The sequence below is a fragment of the Nomia melanderi genome, chromosome 3 (genome assembly GCF_051020985.1).
Source record: "Nomia melanderi isolate GNS246 chromosome 3, iyNomMela1, whole genome shotgun sequence".
NCBI classification, from domain to species: domain Eukaryota; kingdom Metazoa; phylum Arthropoda; class Insecta; order Hymenoptera; family Halictidae; genus Nomia; species Nomia melanderi.
In genome coordinates this window covers 13,081,670-13,098,913 of record NC_135001.1, presented here as the reverse complement: position 1 = coordinate 13,098,913, position 17,244 = coordinate 13,081,670, and the positions used below count along the sequence as shown (strand labels likewise).

General features: G+C 34.2%; 1 protein-coding gene and 1 long non-coding RNA gene across 3 annotated transcripts in view; one reads left to right on the top strand and one right to left on the bottom strand.

The window, feature by feature from the left end:
- VGlut (Vesicular glutamate transporter) overlaps positions 1–11,659 on the bottom strand; it is a 30,118-nt gene extending 18,459 nt beyond the window's left edge. For both annotated transcript variants that reach the window (XR_004236188.2, XM_031990344.2), the window contains exons 1-8: positions 11,549–11,659; positions 8,380–8,512; positions 6,692–6,915; positions 3,359–3,675; positions 2,507–2,681; positions 1,768–2,060; positions 1,114–1,494; positions 299–508 (exon numbers count right to left, since the gene is read on the bottom strand). Coding sequence is in view for 1 of the 2 variants with exons in the window: in XM_031990344.2 (XP_031846204.1) it covers positions 299–508; positions 1,114–1,494; positions 1,768–2,060; positions 2,507–2,681; positions 3,359–3,675; positions 6,692–6,915; positions 8,380–8,453 (1,674 nt within the window). In the remaining variant the exon portion in view is untranslated. The remainder of the gene's footprint in view (positions 1–298; positions 509–1,113; positions 1,495–1,767; positions 2,061–2,506; positions 2,682–3,358; positions 3,676–6,691; positions 6,916–8,379; positions 8,513–11,548) is intronic.
- Positions 11,660–11,865: 206 nt separating this feature from the next.
- Positions 11,866–17,169, top strand: LOC143174323 (uncharacterized). Its single transcript, XR_012998161.1, has 3 exons — positions 11,866–12,126; positions 13,643–13,740; positions 16,064–17,169. It is a non-coding gene; the product is annotated as an uncharacterized LOC143174323 (long non-coding RNA).
- The last annotated feature ends 75 nt before the right edge of the window (positions 17,170–17,244 follow it).

Sequence of the window (17,244 nt, the reverse complement as noted above, 5' to 3'; positions counted from 1 at the left end):
AAAGGCGTCGCTACATTTAAATAGTATTTAGGTAAATAGTCTACTTTATTCTCTACGACAAATAGGGCGATTCCGCGGGAGATGGATAATTCAATTACCTTGCATAAACTATTGATGGAACTACAATTGATGCGTTAGTACGTTAAAAATGTTTTATACGTTAAAAATATATTTTTTAGTGCGCCACAGTATTGTATGCAAAACTGTGCAGTATTTTTAAATGTGCTATGAGATGAAATAGGGTGAAAATTGCTGATATAGGCGAAGACATTAGTGACATATCCAGAACAATACGTACAATAAATTCGGATTGCATAGTATTTGGCGGTGGCGGGACAGGTGGTTTCGTTTGTCCGAATTCGTCCATGGCGTTCCAACTCTTCTGCTCTTCTACGCTAGGATCAGCCCATGGTTGCAATTCTCCGGAACAAAAGATCGCATAGAATGTTACACCGAAAATGTGAACACATGCCGCCATGATGAGAACACTCTTCCAACTCTGGGCATCCTGGAAGAAATTAAAATACCATTTACGTTAACGCACTCAAAATATAACCGAATAAAATTATAGTGTTCGATATCGTTTTACTGATATCGTTTTTATTGCCTAGTAAATCTGATGAAACGAAGTTTGTTTTAAACAGGCTTTATTTAATTAATAGATTCTCTTAACTGAGTGATAATAAATTAATAAACTGTATCCGAGGGAGGAATATTTTAAATCAGAATGAGTTTCTTTTTAAACAAGATTTACGGGATGGAAATAGTTGATGTAAACAAAAAAATTAACATTTGAATATTCATTAATGTCCCGTTGATTAGGACTTGTGCACATTTGATATAACACTGTGAATCTAATAAATACGAGTTTACAGTTAAAATAGTTATTGTTATTTCAATATGAAACAAATTGGTTTTGAGTTGTTTATATTTTTCAGTACTTCATGAAAGTAATAAAATTAGTTAAATTTAATATAATTTATTAATTAGTGAAGTTGATATCGCTGCCTCATAATTTCAATCTTTTTCTATAAACGGTTACTTTTAAGAGTAATTTTAATTTCTCAATATACAAGAACATTTTATCAAGTAAAAAACGAAATAAACAAATACCTTCTTTTCTGTGATGTTGTCTACGAAGAATGGTACTAAGAGCCCAGCTATTGTTCCAATTCCATTCGACATTCCCATCAGAATACTAGCGTATCTGGGTGCAATGTCTAAATGGTTCACGTTGAAGCCGGATATAGCAAAGCCGCTACAGGCAACACCGAATGCGAGAGCGAAGATTGCCACAGTACCATTTCTGTGAACCGTTGCGCTTGCCATGATCAGAAAACAGATCGCTTCCACGCCAAAACCACCGCAGTTAAAGAGTTTTCGCACGTTAGTAGTTGACATTATCCCGCGTTTACGTAGATGATCGGCCAACAACCCACCAAACGGCACGACGAATGTCATCAATAAATGGGGAAGTGCTCCGATTACTCCAGTCTGTAGAAATAATTAAACAAACATCATTGATTTTTATATAATCATCTATTAACACGTTTGCTCTGGATGGAAATTACTTTCTAAAACGAGTGAATCGTAATTCTTTATTGTAACACCCAGTATGTCACGAAGCGATATTGCAATCACCAAGGTGATAATGTAGTTTGAAATCTGTCTTTAAACTTCCTTGCAATATCTCAGAATATTTTTTAACTAACCAAACAATTTCTGTACAGAATGAAATTCAAACAAAGAAGGTAGTCAATTACTTACTACGACTAGTTTCATTTTGAATGCTTCTTCGAGGAACCGAGATTGATACAGCACCAAAAGATAGAAATTCCAAGATCTGCAGAAATTGGCTACGATAATGGCGTACACTGGCATAGATGTTAAGAACTTTCGCCAAGGTGTCGTGGCGAACGTCGGTATAGGCAATTGTGCTTGCCCTTGGCCAAGGGAGTCTTCGATATAACGAAGTTCTCGCATCGAGATGCAAGGATGCTGCGATGGCTTCTCGAAAGCCAACCACAACCAGAATGCGTACCAAATCAGCCCAACGACACCTGAAATATTTATTACTCTTATTATCTTTCAGTTTATAAGCTTCTTCACATTCGTGTCATTTTTATAAATGTGTTTTATCATTAATTTCTCATATATAATACCGTTTATATTTATCTACACGACCATAAACGTTCAAAGCAATATAGCCGTTTGATATAATTATATTAAACTTAATATTAGCTATTTGGCATACCTATCTGATAAATCGATGTCGATTTAGTCAATAATCGCGATTTACAAAGCCAATAGACATTTTTATTTCAATTCGATGAAGTAGTTAAACTAATTCTCTTAAGATAAAATCTTAAGGAAAAACTATAATTTTTTAATAATAAGAATCATTAAACAAACAAAATCAAGCATATTCCTGATGGTCAAAGTTATTGTCTCATTGTACGTAATCTCTGTGTGTAATGTTAAATCGAAAGTGCAATGCATATCTTACCATAGAAATAAAATGGCGCCGTCCATCCGAACCATTCACATAGGAAACCCGAAATCGGCATTCCTATAACTAACGCAGCGTATGAACCGCAAAATGCTAACGTTGCCAATCGTGATCTTTCCAAGGGTGGTGCCCAATATTTCCAAATACCGTGGCACGCTGGATACGTGACACCCTAATTAAACAAGACATTTCTCAGAATGGTGCTAGTTGTAAAGTAACATTATTAGACTACAAAGTTTTATGCAAATAAAGGTTTTTTAAATTTCGAATCGATTATATTTAGATTATATTAAGTATTAATCCTTCTTGATTCGTCGATTTTATGTCGCATTTGAAATACTCTCATTCGTTATGAATCCATAAAACCTATAGTCTGAATATTAAAAACAATTTTATAAAAGCAGTAGACTGAGGCGAATCGGATCACAAGCTGAACCAAATCGGAATAAGAATTCAGTCTACATCTGTTATACCACAAATTATATTTCTCCCGTTCAGTTCCTTCTTCGCAAAAGATATAAACATTCATTCCCATTTCCTATTATTAATGACCAAGTATATTTACTTCTATACTATTATCACTAAAACTAGCGAGCATCCAGTATGCCTAACATATAATTTTTATAAAAATAGTGACACTAGATTTTTTAAAAGTTCTGCTGATATTCATTATAGTGTTTAAGTGAAACTATGAATTTTCAAAGTCATTTCGGATATTCGATACTCTTAAAATATCACTAATTGCAAAGTGAGAAATTTGGAACCATTCATTTTGACTGGAACAAGTAGTTCTAGTGTCAAATAGGTAATGTTCCGATTTGCTTCGGTTTACCGTACTAGTGAACTCACCTCTACAATTCCTTTTAAGATTTGTACGAGTATATCGACGATCGGGTCTACTTTCAATGCACCAGGTACCAATAAGTTCAAAAACGATGATATGGCAATCGCAGCGCCGAATATTTTGTTCGCTGGATAGAGCGAAGCAAGAAATCCTCCAGGCACCTGAGTCACGAAGTAACCCCAGAAGAACGACGAGTCCAAGGCACTCTCGACGGAAATTGTCCAGTTGAACTCGAGAGTGTGGTTGTCACCTATAGTACTATTCTTCATCGCTCCTTTCACCATGGCCATGTTACACCTCATACCGAACGAAATTATAAATCCTGAAACGAGTATTCGGCCGTTTAATTAATGCCTTCTAACCCGAATCTTATTTACTCCTATTAACTCTGCTACGTCTTCTACGTTTTCATTTCATTAACACGTTGACAAAATCACTCGAAAACAATGTTAATTTGTCAGACATCTAATATCGAATGAGTATATTTAATAGCGTAAATAACTAAATGACAGTCTCACGTAAGCATTTCGATACCAACTAATAAATTACTGCTGTTCTTCTTCTTTGCTACAAAAGACTAGGCCGTACACAAAACTCTGAAGGTTTTCGTGGCAGTCAACATGTTAACACTATTCTGCTCGTTTAATCTTCTGCGGTTTCGTCGTGTTCTGTTTTTGTTAAGAATACTTTAAATATGGAACTAGTCTAAAAAATTATTATTAGGCTATATGGTGCCATTTTTTGAAATAGTACTTCAAATATATAGAAAAATTGACCGTCCCATCAGGGTTAAAACAAATGCATTGCCACTCTTGCTGTCTCACGGTTGCAATTTAATTTCGTGTAAAGACAACTGTGACAACTAATCTGACAGGCAACACATAATCCGATTACAAATTAAAATTAATGATTAAAATCTGTATTCAATTAGATACTGCTTGTAATTATTAGTTAGAATATGACGTAATCACTTTCATTTCAATTATGAAGTGGTGACAATTGAACATTATACAAGATAATTTGTTGTCGTACCAACGATTACATTTAATTCACCGTTAGTAATATACAATCAGGTTACATTTTGCCTAACTCTGTATGACACCTTGCGACTTTAAGGTCACATATTCGTATCACATATGTAGGAATAAATCTAACATTCAATATATAATATTTTCTTGGCCAATTTTTCTAAGAATTTCTCCATATTCCCTTCTAAACACATATTTTTTTTAGATGACTACTGGCACTGACAATGTGTATCGGTTTTTACAGGAATGTTAAGTCCTTGCCCTCTTCTCTTTTAAAATGTTTTCCTCCTCAATGACCCCCTTTCTTCCATCCCATATCCTTTTCTTCACCACTACTACTTGTTCTCAATTTTTCTCATATTCTTCTATGACTTGGTAGCATAATTAATATTTCTATTTCCATTTCCATCCCCGTTTTCTTCCTTAGTCCTTTTCACCACTTGTTCTATTTCTCTTTTCCTTCCCCATTTGTCCAGCTATTAACATTAAACGTACCATGACCGGTCAAATGACCGCTTTTAAAATTTGATTTAAAATTCTGCATTTCTTCTCGCCTGTTTAACTTCATTTTCATATTGCCCACTTAATCGGTTTTTCAAATGTCTTCTTTCCTTTCGTTTCTGTTTCCAATAAGAAAAATGTATTGTCTGATTTGTTTATCTTTATTTCATAGCCAATTATTTGACTGCTTACAGTGAAAATATGTATATGTAAAGTGCCTCTCAAACTCTTCTCTCTTTTGTTTTTAATCCTTACTTTTCACTCCATCTCACTGTTTTCCATTTTTTATCGTCTTGTTTAAATAGCATTAACACTAGAAACACCGAGGATTTAATACGATTGATATGTAATTCCTATGAAAATTGTAACAATAGATTATTTTCGGTTTCTTCAGACACTCATTATAGTATTCAAGTGAAGCTATTTATTTTCAAGATCATTTTGAATATTCAATGCTTTTAAGATACTAATAATTGCGAAACAAAATAATCGAAACCAGTTATTTTGACTGATACAGTAGTTCTAGTGTTAAGTAAATACTTCCATTGCATGTATTTCTTCGAAAACAATTCAAATTCGTTCGTTTCAAATGTTGAGTCTCACTGCTTCAGTTCTACAGTTTGCGACACCCCGCGTATTCCTCTATAACCGAGCTTAGTTTTTCTCTTTTTCACCCATTACGACGTATCGTTCACTTCCCTACCACTCTTTTAACCCTCCGTTTCTTCGCCTATTGCCTCTTCCATTTCATTTCCATCCTTCCACTTAAAACTTTCCTGCACCCGCCAGACACTACCATTCTTCGTGCTTTCCTTAGGAAAAACTCTGATGTTGAACTGAAGGTAGTGGAGAACTTTTATGAAAGTTAAAAATGTCCGGTTTCCTTAAAGAATTTTCAAAGATAGAATGTTCTTTTACCCTCTAACTTTGTCAAGGCAGTAAAAATAATATAAATTGTTACTGTACATCAAGTCTGCAAAAATTAAGTGCATTTAAAATCGAAAACTCCATAAGAATAAAATTCTTAAAATGTTGAAAATTAATATTCCGGTAAGTTAACTTTCTTCAGGTAACGATCGGAGTGATAATATCCATAGAATGTAAGATACATGTTTTCTAATCAAGAATCTGTTTTTAATAGGACCATTCCGTATTAAATCAGACCTCCTTCATACTCCCTTCTTAATTTAATAACACAACCTTATATCAATTGTAATATATCACGATATATATCAATAATATGTGTGCAGCAATTACAACACGTTAAAAAACGTTTTCTACCTCTGTAGAATAGAAAACATGTGGGCTAATAATTTACGTGCGTGGATGCGTAACAAATTTTGATACGTGTTCGCCTAGTTTGATAGAGTTCTTTTAACAGGTTGACTACCGGTAGTATTTATACTTGTTAGCTGGAGTGCTGACATTGTTTTCTCGAATATGTTTTGTTCAAAATAATATAGCAGTCTTAATACTATTATTTAATTTCAAGAATTATTCATTATTTTGTTAATCCTTTCTATTTCTAAAGTATTTCATTGGAGGCACTCAACATTTTCTAATGAAACACAAACGACATTCTCTGAAACTGACGAGAAATCGTACATAGATTGAGGAATAAAACTGTTTTACTCAATATTTCACATATCGATGCATTATATAGTACAACGTTTAATATTAAATATCGAACTTTACAACTTTGAGAGGCGCCTCTGTAGTGTAAAGGGTTAATATTTTAAAAAATCCGATCAGAATGAGTAGCAGTTAACCTGTTAAAACAATGTACAAGAAAAAAGTTCAGAAACTCACCTATACAGGCCAAAGATGCAATGGTGTATCTTTTCGATAAGCAGGGACATTCTGGCTTGCAGTAAGTATCGATATGACGCAGTGGAGGCCTTTCATGTTCTGGGAATGATTCGAACGAACCTTGTCTACTGTATCCTCTTTCGTCTTCTTCGAACCCCTTATTGTCCTTGCTACCCTCACGGGGCATTTCGAATTCCTCGTAGCCAGCATTGCTTCTTCTGAACCTGCCATCACACATACCATTATTAGTAAGTCTCGTTTATTTGAAAAGAGATTCATTTTTTTATATTTGTTTGAAATTTTGTACATTTGAGGACCTCGTTCATCATTCTTTCTATTTGACAATGTACAAAACGTTCTAACTTGTAATGGATACCTGAATCTTTACTAATAGTGACAGTAAGAAGAGGCAATGGTTAAGAAAATTTTCTATAATTTTCACGTGTCTATATTAATTCGTGTTTCTATAATTTTAATGTGTAAATGCTAATGCATGTTTCATTATTTTAACATGCAAATGTTAATTCATGTTTCTAGCATTTGTCATTCAGTGTAAATACACGACAGGAGTTCTGGGGTAAGTATAGATAATTAAAAGTTAATTATCAATAAACATATAAATAAAATATAAATATTAATATTCAAAGTAAGTGTAATCAACAATCTATTGCCACGAATTTATACGATTACATATCAATCATATTAAGCTTTCGGTAGTTCTGGTATTAAAAGAGCAATTGTTGCTATACATTTTAACATTTCAATTTTTGTTCCATTAAAATACCTGTTTCGACTGTATGGGATTTTGATGAGTACAGATTTAGTAACCAATATCTTAACAGACCAATCACAGAGTCACTCAAACATGAATGACTCATCTTTTTCTGACTCAAAAATTGATTTCCATAATGGTTCTTTGAACGAATTACATTTCATTAAGATCTCTAAGATACAACAAAGTAACGCTTTGTTTTCTGCTTCATCAAATAAATTACTTCAATTCTGTAAAATTTCTATTAGTTCCACTTTAGTAGTCAACGTTTTAACCCATTGCCGTATGATTTTCTTTTCCACTACGCTTGACTAACTGACAGCCAAAATTCACAAGAAACATTAAAAAATATTTCATTTATTGTAAGTACATATCAATTTTGAAGCTGAAACATTGAAAATAGCAGAACAGTTTTTGGCTTCGATCCATGTAAAGTAAGAGACATTGATTTTTATTAAAGTAATCTAAAATTCTTCACCAGAAATCTCACTCGTCATTATAGGGCAAAGTGTTAACATCTTGTGTTGGAAAGACATATTACGCGCGTTGTTCCAAAATTACCAATGACGTCTTATACTCATCGACTGTCTTGTTGCATAACACTTACGTACTAGATTGTTTTATAATGTATCACTCTATGGAAAATGATTAATAAATAAAATTAATATGCTCAAAACACTTCACGCAACACTTTGCCAAATCTATGAATCAATTTCCAGCGCACGAGGTTAAGGATATCATGATTTCTGATGATCGTTCGATATTCGTACTCATCAAACAAAACAATTAGCTTGTATGTACGCAATGGTTGTGCGTCCATTTGTGCGCATGATCGCATTCGGATGCACCAGTTAATGATACTGTTAAACGATTTTTCATCCGTCGTTATATGATGCACGAGCATGCGTAACATTACCCAGCAAGTTTTTGCGATGCCTTTGACTTGATGGAATCGAAGGCCCCGAGGCCCGCCGCCGCAAATCCGGACATTTTCCAATTATTGGGGTTGCTCTCAGGCCGGAAATGGTTGCAGTAGTAATTGGCAGCCCCTAAAGCAAAACAATTCACGGAATCACATTTTTTATCGAGACTCTACCGGAAAAATTTCTTTCAAAGTTTTCTTCAACAACCTTAACCCCCTTTAACAGCTTGGTCCAAAATTAGAGCACACATTTTATGTATTTCGATTATCTACAAATAATATAGCTAAAAGCTTAATAAATTTGAATGAGCATTTGAAGCTATTCGCATTCTAATAGAATCTTCGATTGAATTTTCTGCTTGAGTCTAAGTATTGCACATTAGACCATAAAAATCTGTATTTGCTTAAATATCTGAACTATTTCATTCTGCCGTGACATTGTACACACAATTATTATAAAGTAAATTAGAAAATGTACATTTATGTTATATTTACTTGGGAAGATATGGAAAATGAATTTTACAAACTTGTACATTTCAATTGCTACAGATTTTCTAAACTTCAATTGCATATCAAATAAGCTCCTTATCGTGCAAGAATCTCGATGAATGATCGGTTCAAAGGAAAAAACGAATTTTTCATTAGAAAAACATTATTCTTCCACTAACATAATTTCCAATTTTATCCCTTGAACGCTGATAATTAGAAATTCCGATCTATCTTCCCTTTTGGCTGTATTTTCTCCTTTAAACGTCTACGCCTATATCGTGGCATTTCTCTGTATAGAGAGTCACAAGGGGAAGTTCAGAGTAGGGGTGTTTATTTGGAGTGGTAGTCTCTCCAACCCTAATCCTCGAATTCTCCGGGGAACGTCTTCGGAGGGTGGAAAATGCGAGAAGAAACGCTCCGGCTGTCCCTGGGTCGTATTTTTCATTTGAGCTTTTCACCAAAACATTACGAGGGTTGGCTTGAAACTTGATTAGTGTTAAACGCACTGTTTCAGCATTAACGTTAAACGCTTTTACCCAGAAGAAACGTTGGAAGAATCATCGATAAACTGTGGGTTTCAACGTATTTCTATTAAATACTACTGCAAAAGAAGTCATAAAATGGAAATTAAAATTGCATTCGATATTGTTCTTGCTGCGATTATAACATTGTAATATTATTATACAATATATAATATAATATATTATTAATTATATATTAAATAATGATTATAACACAAAGATTATATTTAGTACAAAAATTCACATTCAATTCATCCAAAATATGAAAGATGGACGAAGCAAGGCAATTGGAACCTAAAAAACGTCGCATCATCGCGAAATATCTCGTATTGTTAGAAATTTCTACCTTTCACTTGAAGTTGGCGTGATCTTTGTCCCGCTGGGTTTTATGGGACAGATCGATCGAAACGTTTCCTGTTTCGAACCCTGAAGCGGTGATGCCTACACATGATGTCCAAAACAAAAAATGGCAGGCGCACCGTGCGTCGAGTCGATTACAAAGGGACATATCGCGGGACAATGGCACTCGGATATTAAAACGGCACGTGACAGACAAAAGACGCAAAATGCGCAGCACGTGCGTTAACGAATCGGGGTGGAACTGCGAAGATGAAAACGGCCGATTTCACTTAATGGACTCGTTGCACTCATCCTTATCGGGGATGCAGTCCCCTCCGGACTTTCTGCGGCATTGCTCTTCACATGCGTTTCAACGGCCCCATAAAATCTACTTGAATATTCAACCAAACACTCGTTGAATAACTTTCTTTCCTCTACGATGATACTAGGTCATCCCATTATTAATACCTTATTAATTTTATATATTTTATAAATTCGTTTTACAAATTTATTTTATGAAATCTCATGAATTTTTTTATGGAAAACCATAGAACTTTTTTGAAATAGTATTGAAAAAAGTAATCGAAAAATTGGGGGAGGTCATGCACAACAAAGGTCAATACGTTGACGATTTATAAAAACGTATTTACTTTTTAGACTAGAGGTTAGAGTAAAAAATTGATATTATGTATGGGGTGACCTAATATTTATCTGTTCAATAGTAAATATATTTAATTTAATATATTTATTTTTTTCTGACAAGGAATGAAGAGGTTTGTGTTTCATCTCTTCACTTCGAAATTGTCATCGAGTGTCTGAATTTTATATACGAAATTGTACTGAAAACTATATTTTGAGATTAGTTTATATAACTAATGAATTCATCATGAAAAATAAAGACAGATTAAACAATCCTATTGCAAATTAAATGATCAATGAATTCGTGTTCTCGATAACCAGGCGAACTGATCTCGAAAATATAATGTTCGTTTAAATGTCTCAGTACATTTTAATACTTGAATTTTTATTTAAAAAATCAGGCCATATAGTATGTTACAGCTTTTGCGAAAACTTGTCGGTGAAACGATTGAAACCTGATTATACCAAGTTATTCCTGTCTTCTTGATATTTTCAGACATCTATAAAAGGATGAAATCGAAAATTCGTTATATTTAGAAGCTTTTAAGAAAAAATAGGTCTGAACACAGAAGCCGAGTGTTCAATGCCTTTCCTCGCCAGATCAATACGAAAAAGTCGCTGACATTCTTTCGATTTCGAACACCGCCGAGATCTCAATAGAAAAACCAATCTCTCACTGCACTTATGCAACATCACAACCCCAGCAAATCAAAACTGTCTCCCTGAACCCTTCAACGAATGATCACTTTCACTCACGAGCAACTGATAGACGCGAAAACTGGGAAGCACAGTTTCATCACCCAAAGACCCCGAGGTAACCATTTCGAAGCGTACGTCAAAGAACTTAAAGAATCCAATAATCCTCGACCAGGTTCGAATTTCCTAAATACTTTCAGCGATACTCTTTGAACGAAAAAAAGATCCACACTTATAACACTGAAGCATATCACTGTGCATATCGATTATCGCCACGAACGTCTCCAGCAGAGAGATTCTCTTCTTGGAGGGTGCGGATAGAGCTTCTGAACCGCCCTTTCACGATCGAAGGGTCCATTTTCCCTCGAAACCGAGATCGAAAATCGGCGAAAAGCGAAAACAACGTGGAACGTGAAATTGCGGCAAACGAACAATGTTGAAAGGCAAGAAAAAAAAAATCATAGTAACTCACAACTCACCAATAATTAAGTCCAGATATGGTTACGAGTGGAGCGGGTAGCGGTAGCGCGCGGGGTACGCGACGGAGAACGTCGTCGACGTCGCCTGACGTCGTCGGCGGCGGCGTTCCAGCAGCGGCAGGGTACCGCGAGCTCGGCTGCTGGTCACAGCGTCCGCGCAACCCGACGTCGCGACGCCATTGGCCTGGACGCGTCGACGCATCGATACCGCTGTCCAATCCGGCCCGGTTGCAACCCCCTTTAGATCGACCCCAGGCGGGGCTTTGTACCCCGGCACGGACTTTTACCAACAATAAAACGTTACGCAGGAACAGGAGTCGTAACAGTATTAACGTTAATGTCCGTGCATCGTCGAGGAGACAAGGAAAACGCAAGGGATTCCCCCGGACTTGCTTTATGTAACAGCTATAATTTGGGACTCGGTGCGTGGGGTGTCAACTGGTCACCGACTTGCGGGGGTCACGATTGCTGGAAAATGGGCTGGACGAATGTTGATCGGTCTGATTTATCGGAATACACCCGTCCCTTCGTTTACGCGGAACCTTTTTCACACAATCAATTGTAACAATCTTCGCGAGGTATTCACTTTTTACAGTAGAAGTTAGAGTAAAAAATGAACGTTATGTATGAGGTGACCCACTATTTATTTGTTCAGTAGTAACTATATTTAATTTAATATATTCATTCTTTTCTAACAAGGAATGAAGAGTTTTATTGTTAACATATTCGCGATCGTCTACTAATTCACGTTTTCTCGAATATTTCCCTTCGAAATAGTTTATTCTTACGCTCTTCTCCGTTTGCGACTTCTTTAACGGAAAGTTTCCTTTTCAAACGACTGATCGTTATAAATCTAATATTTCAAGACAAACTTTTTCATTTTCGTCCCTGAGTTAACGTCGGAAATCTGCTGCAATTAGCTTGAGATTTTCTTCATTTTCACCGGCGATAAGTATTAGAAAAGTTAATACGCGATATAATTCGAGACTCGGTGCACCGGTGTCAACTGGTCACCAACTTACAGGAGTCGCGATTGCTGAAAAATGGGTTGGACGAATGTTGGTCGGTCTGGTTTATCGGAGTACAGGCTATCCCTTCGTTTACACGGATGTTATTTACGCGAGTCTCTTTTTTAAATTGTAACACTGTTACTTATACGCCACATCGATTTACGCTATCCAAATTTAACGACACCGAATAAATTTTCCTTTGGTTTTCTGAAATGTTATTACGATTCTTTTGTTAAGCTATGTGAGATACATATGTATTTCTGGAACGTACACCAGCTTTTTTCAGTATTTTGTTTTTTTTTCTATTGGCACACTCTGTTTACGCGATTGTCATTCGCGTGAAACGAATCCGCGTAGAACAGATACTCCGCGTAAATGGAGGCACACGTGTTGTGTCAGACACAAAATATTGTAATGATAATTGTATTGAAGCCAGAAATTGCATAAAATACTGTTTAGTTATTTTTAAGAAATAAGAGATAAGAAAAAAATGAAATAACTTTCTTAATTTTGTTTGACGCTTCTTCGAAATTTATGTATCGTACACGTAACTGTTCCCATAAGAAATTGCAACAGTACTTTCTTTTTGTTTTTATTACTTATGTTGTTTTTGCGCTAAAATATCACGAATATTCAATAAGCATAAAAATAAGACTTGTTCAAAGATGTTTACTTCAATTTCACATTCAAACCTTAATTATTTGCTCATGAGTAATTCTAATCGGACAAATATAATCTTGTTTATAAATGTTTATTCTATCACTATCATTTAAAATAAAATATTTCGAACTGTATCGTCTGTCTTCTGGGTTTCCTGTTCGTCGATGTTACAAACTTATTTTTTAAACGAATGAAGGGTCTATTACCTAGTCTTCCAAGTTTGGAATTACGAATAATATTCTCCTTCGGCATGTTATGATATTGGTTTCATATTGATCATGGTTTCAATTACAAAATTTCATATTTTTTTATATATTTCTTAATATTATATATTTATATTCAGATTTGTATACTTACATTTGTATTTGTATTTATTTTTGTACTAAACGGAAATCAATGCGGTTGCCAATTTACGCACCTCAAGTGGATCTCATCCCCGTTACCAAAGAGAGCACGTTAACCCTTTAGCTGCAACAGGACTGCCCGTGAAGCTATACATTACGGCAAAGGCTGATGCACACTGTACGTAATAAATGTAACATATACTACGATTTAACACTGGTACAATTTTCCACTATGTAATTACTAGTCTGCGAATTCTTATGCATTCATGGGAAATCTGAAATGCATGCAATATAAAGAAATATGTAAAATATCCAAAATGTAGTGTTTTTTTGTTGTATTCTCTAGGAAAAAATATTCCCCATTGTAATTCTGTTTTTCTAATTATATTCTTAAAAATTTGAATTTGCATTCAGATTCACAGTCTAGTAATTACGTTAGAGTGGACAACAATGTATACTGCTATGGATGACAGAGAAAGAAGCGAGTCACTGTGGTGGTATATCGTTCAAAGAGATGGCGTTTGCAGAAGCCACGATTAAGGGCGAAAGAGGGAGTCGTACACTTCTTCCAACTTTGTTTTAGTTTTTCTTAATCAGTTGACACTTGATCTTGAGCGCCCGCAGCCATCTCTCGACCTTTAGCATTTAAATAAATCACTTAATCCGTAGAATTGGAATAACAGTCTAATCCTGATCCGTATTCGGTGATGTATTATATTAATTAGCATTTAGATCGCAAGAAGCCTTGTTTAGAACATATAGTTTCATAATATGCTTTTGGTATAGTCTTTCTGTACAAAAAAAATGACATTTCAAACTGGAAATTTTTATACTCACTGTGAGTATTAATAATATTTATACTTATATTTTATATTATATTTAAATATAAGTAAACATGAACATAGAAACAAAAAATATATTACTTTTATTAACTTTTATTAATTTTACAAAATCTGGTAATCATTTAACTATTACGCGATCAAATGCATTTTTAGTGTCGGTTAACATATCGAATTATTGTATTACGCTAAACCTACGCAACATTAATAGAGCCATATTCTCTAGTCAATTTTTTAATTTGAAGATAAACGTTTAAAGTTACTTATGACTTTATTTCATGTTACTTATAACTCGATCAATGAAACTATGATTAAATGCAACATGGGACAGCCCTTTAAATTTCATAGGTCATTCATTACAAGGAACACGGGAACAGAAAATACTCACTAAAAATATTCTAAGGAATATTAAATGAAAATGTAAAATTAAATAAAAAGCGAGTATAAAAATATTAAGAGAAAATTATATCGTAGAGCTTATTTCGTAATTTTGGAGTTTTGAATTTTATTAATTGTTTGAGTTACGTGTTTCTGATTATAATTATTAGGATCTCTCCTACGTTTAATAAATATGTACGTAATATTAATCCGACAACATAAGAGTTGGTATAAAGTTAAATGACCGAAGAAAAACACCGAATTTTAATTTGTAATTTGACCGATCGCGGTATGTTTAATGTTAAAATCAAAGTGAAGGAACGAGTAAATACAAAATTCCTAGTACATACTTATATGAATCAGGATCATCACGAAATAATCTATATATTAACAAAAACGAAAACGTTTATTGCAAAATCAGTGAAAAATGATTAATTATATAAATGATTGACGATGTATACATAAAAGCAAAAAGATTCTGTGCGGTTGGAAGAACTGTGACAGTAAGTAGTATAAAATTCTCGAGTTTCCGTTATAGTATTAACTTCATGTATGCAATTATTCAAAAACTTTTGTTATAAATTTATGGCGAATCCCCAAATTTTGAAATTCCAAGATTCTTTCTACAATCATCGCACAAGTAAGTACAATAAGTTTCCACAACTCGGGTAATTATGTCTGGCAGCTTTCGCACAGAGATATGGCCGATTTAAAGTTGACTGATTTCACTGTGTCGGGTATACGCGAGAGGATTTTATTTGGCCGTCTGATACAGAAGATTCTTTTCGGTATAGTGGGTCGTACACAAAATTAGGAATTTTATATTATGATTAATACCGAATGAAATGATATTTCCTGTAATATTTCATTTTATCCTCTTAATTATCGATTTTCCCTGTTTTCATGGACTCTTTATACGTGTCGTTTGATTCATATAATTTTGATACAGTTCTTTTCTAAATAAAGAATATTTTACACTTAAATACACATTTATCTGTAAATAGCAAAAGGTAAGCAGTTTCAATAAAATTCAAGAATTTGTATATTATTCTATCTAAATTCTTATTTTCTCTATATCTTGTAGCAATACTTATTATAGTATAAAATTAATCTAAATTGTATACTCTTATCAGTATTATTCATATACGGATTTCATATATTTCTGTTCAACGGTATTTATATTACGGACCATGGCAAAACAAAAATTCCGTTGAATTTCGACACCGCAATTATTTTCGCTGACGTGCAAAAACATCAATTTACGTTGAACTTAAAATTGTTTAGGTCGATCTTATTTGGCAAGGAAACAATTTCCCGTGACTTGAAATTTTGCACAACGCTGGTTCGTAAGGTTCGTCTGTCATTTCTGCGGGTGAAATCAACAAGGGGCGCGAATCGAGAGGGACAAGGGGAAAAATCAGGGGTGCTGACAGCTCAAATCCTTCGCTAGCTGTTAGGAGTCGACTTGCATTGTTACAAACACAGAGTAACTGGTATGGGCACCCTCTCCAGTGGTTGCCAGGAAATATCGATCTGGCCAGAGGGATGGATGCTGCTGCTCTCAATGGTTGGTCTACAATACTTTATCTCCTCTGCGGAGCCCGCACGCCTCGAATAACTCGGATTTCACTATCATTTCGTCCGCGGCAAGAAACCGGCAGGAAGTTTTCGACCCCGAATACTTACCAGCCATTCAATTCTGCTGCGATTCGTATGTTCATTAAATGGCTCTAAACAATATTCCCCAATTGGTTATTAATTAAAAAATTATTCGATTGAAACGATTCATAATTCTTTGTTCTAAAGAGATATGAATAAATAAGTATGGTGTTTTAGTAAATTTGATGAACATTCGATTTGTTTAACAGAAATAAATGAACGGGGGTATTGTAACTTTGACATTTGATTTCTACTAAATCTTGTAAATAAATTTGTTACGAACATTAATATGACGTGCATAATGTTTAAGACTATTAGGCACTTGTATATATTTATATTTGTATTTAATAATGCAAGAAATGGTGCATATAGAAAGAAAATTACAAATTTATTTTCTTATAAAATAATATTGTGATATATTTTTGATTCGTAAACTAAACATAAACTATATATAAAATCTGTAAAGTAATGCAAAGATCCTGTAGAGTAAATACATAATTAGTACAAAATTTAAACATTTCTTGTTCTGTTAAACCTCGTTAATCAAGTTATGTTTTCCCCAGAAAATAGATTTACGTGTAAATACAGATCTTTTTGGCACAATCTTGACGAACATCCAAAACTGAAGGAAATTTATTTACCCCAGTATTTTTCATACAATGTATTTTAGACAATCGAGAATATCTAACATATGCAATATGTATGTAATCACTGTTTTCATATTAATAGATTGCGGATCTTTGTACATTTACAAAATGTGCAAATTTATAAAATATAAAGAAAATATATAAAATATAAATGTAAAC